Source organism: Chrysochloris asiatica, unplaced genomic scaffold (genome assembly GCF_000296735.1).
Source record: "Chrysochloris asiatica unplaced genomic scaffold, ChrAsi1.0 scaffold00001, whole genome shotgun sequence".
Taxonomy (NCBI): domain Eukaryota; kingdom Metazoa; phylum Chordata; class Mammalia; order Afrosoricida; family Chrysochloridae; genus Chrysochloris; species Chrysochloris asiatica.
The window spans coordinates 29696486-29705413 of NW_006408519.1; the positions used below are offsets into that span (position 1 = coordinate 29696486).

General features: G+C 44.3%; 1 protein-coding gene and 1 non-coding gene across 2 annotated transcripts in view; one reads left to right on the top strand and one right to left on the bottom strand.

Annotated features, from left to right (window-relative positions):
* The window catches only part of TBC1D31 (TBC1 domain family, member 31), a 54437-nt gene extending 52434 nt beyond the window's left edge, over positions 1–2003 (top strand). The window contains exons 20-21 of the mRNA XM_006830832.1: positions 912–1050; positions 1858–2003. Coding sequence (XP_006830895.1) covers positions 912–1050; positions 1858–2003 — 285 coding nt within the window. The remainder of the gene's footprint in view (positions 1–911; positions 1051–1857) is intronic.
* Positions 2004–8454: 6451 nt separating this feature from the next.
* On the bottom strand, positions 8455–8527 carry TRNAM-CAU. Its single transcript has one exon. It is a non-coding gene; the product is annotated as a tRNA-Met (tRNA).
* Between the last annotated feature and the right edge of the window lie 401 nt (positions 8528–8928).

The following is an 8928-nucleotide window of genomic DNA, read 5'->3' on the forward strand; positions in this document are numbered from 1 at the left end:
AATAACAAAATCCACAGCAACTGTAAACAAGATAGAAGTGCTTTTCTTTTTCACTTCAGGCTGTCCAGAGGGAGGTGGGTGGGGACAGTCCAGGGTTAGTATTGTGGCTTCAGATCTTCAGGGAAATGGTCTCCTTGCCTTGCTGCGCCACCTCCAGGTGCCTGGTTTCCATTTTCAAGGATATTTGTGTTAGATGCCATCAGGCCAACTCCAACTCAGAGTAACTGTGTGTACCACCAGGAAACACTGCCCAGTCCTGCGCCGTCCTCAGCCGCTGCTCTGAGCCCCTTGTTGCAGCCACGTGTCAGTCCATCCCATGCAGGGCCTCCTTCCCCGCTCCACCTGAGCTGCTCTGGAACATAAGAAAATGCCAGTGTGATTGCTTGTAAAAGAGGGCGCTTTTCAGGAGTTGTATAGTAATTTTTACTTGTTTTTTTCCCCCTTTGAGCTAACTCTAAGATGATTGTTCGCTCATTTTATGGAGAAGGAAGTCAGGGCCAGTCGTGAGCCCTTGGCCTCCCTAAGGACATTGTGTGTACCCGAGCTGGACAAAGGCTTCGTTCTCTGAATCTTAAAGGCTTTGCTATTGAGGCATAGCTCCCAGTGAAATCAAACACGGTGGCCGCTAGTTTTTTAAAAGCTAGTGTAATCAAGCTCCTAATTGCTATTTCAACTATTGTTAGTTGTTATCTCTGGGTGTGCACAGTGGCCCCCTCAGGGGCGGAGGGATAATAAAACCTGCCTCTGCTGTCCCACCCTTCCTAGCCTTAGGCTGACACCCAAATGGACAGCATACCAGGAGGACCCTGAGCACCTTAGAGGGAATGGAAGTGGGGCAGAGGAGCCCCTGTAGGAACTCACATTTTCACAGGTTCTCTCTTGTTGTCTGTCTCTCTTTAAACTGTTCTTAGTGGCAGGAAGCTGAAGAGAAAGCGTGCCATTTGAAATCAGGAAAGAGAGCGTCTGCTCTTTCAGATGCGTCTAGAAGGTGGTTTTTGGAGCAGGAGCTGAGTGATGCTTTAGAACATGCTGGAAATCCGAGCTGTGAAGGTGAGTGCTCATGGCTGCGACAGACCCATTGCTTTAATGAGGTATGCTCTCCTGAATGAAGCTTTCCTTGAGGCAAATTCACTTTAAATGATGGCTCCCTGAGTATCGTCACCCTGTGTTTGGGCTGGAAGGGGTGAACTCAGGAGGTGGCACTGTTGAAAACACAGAACTCCAATTTAAAAAGAGTCTGAGCTATCCTGTAGTTCTGCAGTTTCATGATCCTTGTCCTCTGAATCCACCAAAATGTGACCTATTCCTAAAATACTATTTCTAGTTTATTTTACTAAAAAACATGTGTTTTGTCAATAGCTGATGGCATATAAAGAACACAAAGAAACTTCTTAGGAGCTCTAGTCAGACAATCAGGTTTGGGGGCAAAAGGTTTACAATGGCATCAACTTGAAAAACAAAATTATATACAGGTGGGCTTCAAAAAATTCACGGAAATATCCTATTATCTTTTAATTCTATATATTTAAGCCCCCTCGTATATAATCTTGATTTTTACTTTGACGCAGGGCATTTTGTTTTCCTATATTTTAGATCCCTTCCAAAGTGCGTAGATCAGTTCTCTGGGACCATTCGTTCCATTCAGTAAATAAACGTGTGGCTCATACCTGACCCCAAGTACGACCAGGCACTACGTCAGACATCTTTAACAAGATTTCTTTAACAAAGAAATTTTGTTTTCAGGATACTCGTCTCATGACGGGGTTTTGCATCTGCCTTTAAAGTCAATGTGGTAGTACTGCTAACCTCCAAAAAGGAAATTCTTGTGAATTGTTGATTTTACATTTTGTTTTCGAGGTTCTTTAAGCCGAAGAAAACCAGAACAGAATGCTTCGGAAGCAGGCCTCTTAGAGAAGGTTAGGGAACTTCGCCAGAGACTCACTGCCCAGGCTCGGAGCAGGCGCCGGAGCCCCCAGCGGGTGCCTCACCTGGAGACAGTTTGACAGATAACTGCTTTGCAATCACTGGCACAGATTTTTTCAATTATTTATATTAAATTTCTATTAAGATGATTAGCTTTTGTATAGAAAAAGAAATTATCCATAATAATTAATGTCTTCTATTTAATCCTGATATTTCTTGGCATGTAAATAGCTTCTGGTATTTTTCACAATAAAATCTTTTTGAAATAATCAGGTAACGATCAGTGAAAACATCAGTAAGTTTCGACTGAAATGATAAATGGACCCTTAGACACCTTTCAGATCTGTAACTGAACCCACCTCTGGGGATCTCCTTTCAGCTTAACAATAGACAGGCTTATCATGTGAACAGAACACTGCTCCTCGGAACAGTCATCCATGCAAGACCAAAGGGGGAGCGTTTGTCCAAAAACAAAGTTCAGAAGGCCCAAAGGGGCAGGAAAGAAAGAGGACAGGACATGGGGAACCCAGGGAGGAAGTGGGAAGAGTGCTGATACATGGAGCAATTGCCCTAGTGTCATAAAGCAACAAGTGTTATCAGGAAACTCATTTGCTCTGTAAACTTTAACCACATCGTCACCTAATGTTAAAAGGCCATCTCAGCAACTCTACAGCCTGGACACTGACAACGAGAATTGACCCAAGTCACAGTCTTTCTGTCCCCTTAGTGGCAGGATCGGCTCTGAAAGGTCCCACTGCCCTAGCTCTGCTTCTCCAATCCCTCCATCTGCTTCTCCAGACATACAGCTCAACATCTGGGCCAAATCATTTTACTTCGTCTACCATTTTGGCAAGGAGAGCAGAAATTGATTAGGGACTTGACCTAGCTTAGACAAGACGATGTGTCCCAGGACTCTGATACAGCATTGGGCATATACCAGGTGTGTAATCCATTGTTGTTGTTGTTGTTTTTAAGTGCTGTGGAGTCGGGTTAGACGCATAGCGGCCCTGTATAGTATTGCCAAGGTTTTTAAACTCTTGCAAAAGCAGAAAGCCTCATCTTTGTCCCTTGAAGTGACTGGTGGGTTTGAACTGTCAGCCTTGTAGTTTGAAGTCCACCATGCTACCAGCAACCCTTAGTATGTTTTTGGATTTTTGTTTTTCCTTTCTGGGATCACAAAGCACGATGGTGAGCCAGATACTTTGAGTAAGCAAAGTGTTCTTTGTAGTCCAGTAAGCAAAGTCCTAAATGGTAGCCCATCATCCTAATGTTCTATAAGTTTTCAGGGGCTTACAAACACCGTCATGAGCCAGGCAGGTACGTAATTGGTAATAAGAAATCACAGGCGATATATAGGGTGGGACAGGAACTTGGATAAACAAGAAATCACTTGCTCACCGAAAATCATTCAAGTTCAAAAATACAAGAGAGCTTCAAAAAGTTCATTCCATTTTGCCACAGACTTTAAAAGCCCCTGTACCATGATTGTGTTGGTCACAGTTGGCTGTATATTGTCAGTTCACGACTTCTAGTCGTGGTTCTCTTTTACTAGAATTTACACCTACTCTGGTTTTGCAACTCCTTACACACACACACACACACACACACACACACACACACACACGGAGTCCTGGTGTGACACTCCAGGTTAATGCACTGGACTGTAAGGTCGGTTTGAACTGTAAGGCCAGCAGTTCAAGCTTACCAGCTGCTCCTCAGAAACACTATTCCAGGTCACTATACATCCAAACCAACTCAACAACACACAATGAATAAAAATAACAGCTCTTTTTTTTTTTTTTTAGTAGAAAGCAAATTATAAACTTACTAAATGAAGATTTTTTTTAAAAAAAAGTTTTCTTCTAGTTTTCTCTGAGCCTACTGTTCTCCCCATAAAAATCTGGGTTAAAGTTATCCCATCAGCAGATTTCAGGCCCTTGTCTGAATCTCTTTGGTCATGTCTCCATGGTTGGCATTTCAAAGAGTATCACGTTTAATGAACTAAATAAAATACATTTCTAATGGTCTCTTCCTGCTTCCTGCCGTTGTCCTCACCCCCGCCACAGCTTCTTTATCAGACAAATTCTGTGGGATTGAATAAGAACCGACCTTAGCAAAATTTCCCCCCACACTGGCGCTATTCGAAAAGTTCCCTTGTGTTTGTTAAAGAAGAGTGATCCCTAAAAGCCTCTTCATATTTATGAGGGGACTTGAAAGAGTTCATGGAAAAGATACTGGAATTGTTCCACAAACTGCCTGATGCCCCCTTGTATTCTGTCTGTAAGGTTTTCTCACGTGTGACTCGTGCTGTGGTGAATACATGGACCCATCGCCATCTTTCAGGGACTGCTGAGTGAGCTCAGAGGTGTTGTGAGTGATCCCTGAGCTGGGCTAAAGGCCTTTTCCATGCATCACATCCAGGGGGTTTTCTTCCAGTATGATTCTTCAGCGTTGAACAGGATTTCAGTATTTGCCAAAAGGTCTTTCCACAATGATTACACATTGATCATTATGGTAATAATGGTAAACCCCCAAATCATCCCAGTGACGATTGCAGTTGTGCTATAGAACAGAACTGTTCCATAGTGGGGTTTTAAATATAGTCGCTTACAGAAGCTTATCACCAGGACTTTCTTCTGCAGTAATACCTATGGGTTCAAACTGCCAACCTTTACGTTAGTTGTTACTAGATACCCAGTTGATTTCAACTCTTAACAACTCCATGTGATGGTTGGTAATTAAGCACAACCTGTTTGTGCCACCCAGGGACCTAATGATGACCAGGAGGACTCGCTAAGACTTAGTTATTGATAATGGGTGCACTTAGCAAAGAGTCTAGATTTAATGTTTAATCTTGTATCAGTCTGGGTGCAATTGGGAGACAAATCATACAATTTGTATGAGATCCATTATGGGATAATAAAGGAGTAACCCATAAAGTAAGTCCTGGTGTGGCACTGTAGGTTAATGACTGGACTGCAAAGCCACCGCTTGAACTGCAAACTCAGCAGCCATTCCTCGGAAACCTATACAGGGTTGTTACAGGTCGGAACCCACTTAACAACAACAATAAAGAAGTAAAAAGCTTGCTAAAGGATACCTAGGGCAGTGGGGGAGTACCCAAGGAAGGACCAAGTTGGAACTGAAGTGCCGTCCCAAAACTTAGGCTCAGATTCCTTCAAGGAGCTATGACTGCAGACTACCAGATTGTAGCGAAGTTCTCCATGTTGCCCGGCCCGGAGCTGGTCCACAGTCTCTTGGCTGCAGGAAACAACTCTCAAGATAGGCAAAGTATAAGCCACTAAGACTGCGCACATCCTCACATCCCCACGTGACTCCCACCCCCATGACAGCCGTCCAGTCAATTCTAGTGCACGGTGACCCTCTAGGACACAGTCAAACCTCCAAGGTTGCAAATCTTTACAACTGCAGGCTGCCACATCATCCTCCCGTGCTGAGGCTGGCCAACGTTCTGCTTAGCAGCCAAGTGCTTGACTGCAGTGCTACCATGGCTCCTTCACATCACCTCATCAATGATACTGTGCTGACTGATGAGCAAATACTCTCAGTGCTTAGAAATACATGTTTAAACTGAAATGTGGGAGTAAGGCCCATGAAAATTCAGCGCCCTTTCATTGGCTTCTGGGGGTTCAGTGGTCTGAAGTGTTAGAGATACCACCTTTGATAAGAGACACATCGCTACACCTGTACTACCACCCTAAAAGAAAGAGGCACACCATCTGCTGGGCCTTTTGGATTTAGAGGCAACATATGCCTCATTTGAATGAGCTACTGCAGCCCTTTACTAAGAACTGCCTACGTCTGCCAGTTTGGAGTGGCTCAGAGCTGAGAAACCTCAGAAAGTGCAGGTTGCAGCACAAGATGATCTTCCACCCGGGCTTGAGCTCCACCGATTGAAGGACTCAGAATGTCTGGTGCAGATCAGGGTGCAGTTTGGAGCCTCTGGTGACCACTAATGGGAGAGTTATAGCACAGACAGTTACAGTTTAGGAATAAAGACATGTCCTCATAAGATAACTGTCCTTTTAAGTAAAATCTCCAGACTTGCTCCCGACCCTTTGTAGACACCGAGTGCTTGGAACCTCATGTAACCATGCCCTGAGTTTCCGCTCATGAATTTGGTGTAGCTCATATACCTAGGCAGCCATAAGGCTGAGTGTGCTTAGCAGCAATCCATTGTTAGGTGGAAATGGTGTATGAGATTGGGCTGAAATACATGCTGAAGGCACAAATACATCGCCTAGGCAAGTGGGTCAAGTTTCATCGCCTCTTTCACCCCTCAGTTCACACCTGTGGCCTCTCTCAGGCCTGGTGTATGTATGTTCTCCATGTGATACTGGCACTAACCCAAATGGGTGGCAATTGCCTTACAGTCTCTTTCAGAGGTCGCCCTGAAGAGCAGTAATGAAGAGAAAGCGTGCCAATGGACATAATTTGAAGGAATGTATTTGCTTGACCAATTTGACCTGAAGCAAAGTTGGCCATTGACGTGTGGTGCTATACTTGTCCATAGGTAGCTGGTCTGGGTTTGACTGAGTGGTCACGAGCCTGGAAAAACAAAACAGGATTGGAATATTGGTGACAAGGATGTCTGAGGGAAGGGTATATTGATGAACCTCACAGAATGGCCATGTTGTTGTGAAGTGCCGTCGAGTTGGTGCTAACTTATGCACAACAGAATGAAATACTTCCAGGTCCCACACCAAACTCACCGTCATTGCTAAGCTTGAGCTCATTGCTGTTGTCATGGTGCCAATCCATATCATTGGGGGTCTTCCTCCTCCTGTCTGACCCTTCACTCTACCAAGCATGATGCCCTTCTCCAGGTACTTGTCCCTTCCAATAATATGTTCGAAGCATGAGAGACGAAGTCTGGCCATTCTGGCTTCTTGGCTGTACTTCTTGCAGCACATACAGATTTGTATGTGCTTTTAATATTCTCCTCCAGCACCACAATTCAAGTACATCAACTCTTCCATGGTCTTCTTTATTCATTGGCCAACTTTCACATGCATGTGAAGTTATTGAAAATACCATGGCTTGGGTCAGGCAAAAAAACTGACGTCTTTGCTCTTCAGTACTGTAAAGAAGTCATGTACAGCAGATGTGCCTAATTTTGTTTGATTTCTTAATTGCTGCTTCCAGGAATGTTGTTGGTTGAGCCAAGCAAAATAAGGTCTTTATCTTTTCGCCATTTATATGGATATTGTTTATTGGACCAGTGGTGAGGATTTTTGTTTTCTTTACATTTGAGGAGCAACCCATTCAGTATTTTAAGTCTTCACTTTCAGCAAGCAAGGTTGTATCTTCTGCATATTACAGGTTGTTACTGAGTCTATCTCCAACCCTAATGCCATGTTTGTTTTTTCGTACAGTCCAGTTTCTCAGATTATTTGCTCAGCATACAGATTAAGTAAACTGAAAGAATACAACTCTGGTGTACACTTTTCCTAATTTTAAACCATTCAGTGTTCCCTTGTTTTGTTGAAACAACTGCCTCTTGATCTATATACAGGTTCCTCATGAACACAATTAAGTGTTCCAGAACTCAGAGTGGCCATAGAAGATATTAGTGTTCCAAATAGTATCCACTGCAAAGAAAAATCAGATGGAAAAATGAAGTATTGTGTGGATGTTCGTCTGCCTCTTTCCCCAACCACCTTAGTGCTTGCTCAATGACTTCGTATACAAAGTGGCCATAGAACCATGGATGGGACAGTTCCAGAGGAAGCCAACCACCTGTCAACAGCAGAGACCACCACCATTCCCTGGAGGTGACCCCTGGAGCCACCAAAGGAGCAGAGGGTTTACCCCAACACCGGTCAGACTTCTCCATTCACAATACTCCTGCTATTCCCCCACTCCTGGATTTACGGAATGCCTTATTCATATCGTTCTATTCCACTACTGCTTCATGTCAGTAAGATCGCCGCATGTGTGCAGGAAATTAACTAGCTCTCTTGTAAATTCCACCCGGAGACTTTTCTCCAGTTCCTGATGTGGCGCTGTAGGATACTCTCAAGAATCGGAACCGACTCAGTGGCGCTTACCAACAACAAACAACAACCCCACTATAGTTTTTTTTCTTTCTTTCTTTAAATCGTTAAAAACTAAAATAACTACGATTCGAGCATTTATTGAGCGCCGGCTGTGTGCCAGGTCCCGCGAGCTAGCTGCTCGGAGTCTGGAGCCGGGAACCAGGCGATCTCAAACCTGGAAGGGAGGTAGGAATAAAGGGAGTTGGGGGCAATTCCTAGAGCCGATCAGCAGTGTGAACCTTTAAGCCAGGGTCGGAAAGCCAGGAGCCGCAGTGGGACCAGAACAGAGCTGGGTTATTTCATACCAGGGAATTTTCTCCACTGAAGCTTCTTGCACGGACAACGAAAACTAAATGATCCCAAAAGAGATACACTCGGACACAGGAGTCCCCACGTCCACAAAACTTAGAGAAGTAAAACAAAACCTTTTTTGGGGGGCGGAGGAAAAAGCGCAGAGCGAACAAAATTATTGTGCCCCGTGTGAGGGTCGAACTCACGACCTTCAGATTATGAGACTGACGCGCTACCTACTGCGCTAACGAGGCACCTAAGCGGAGGGCCCGTACAAAGAGTTATGAGGCTTATGCGGCGGACCTGGCGCATGCGCAGAGCGTTACAGTTGGATTCAATGTGTTTGGTGAAATTCTCAACCTCAGAAGCCTAGTTAGGGCTCTTGACACCCCCTCCTGGCGTCGCCGGCCTACACCGATACATATACCCTGCTGGTCCGTTTGGTAATCTACCAGCACCGTGGTCCGCTTGTCTTCTGAGAGAGCTGCGCTGCACCAAGGAGGGGATTCCTCCAGCTGTTGCTGTGGACCCTTATTTTTGTGTGCTGGATTTGCTTTGCTTAAAATGTATTTTTAATGTATTTTATTTAGTTGAATGCATAAGATAATACTTTGTTTAAAAAATGTCTAATGTATTTTATTTAATTGAATACATA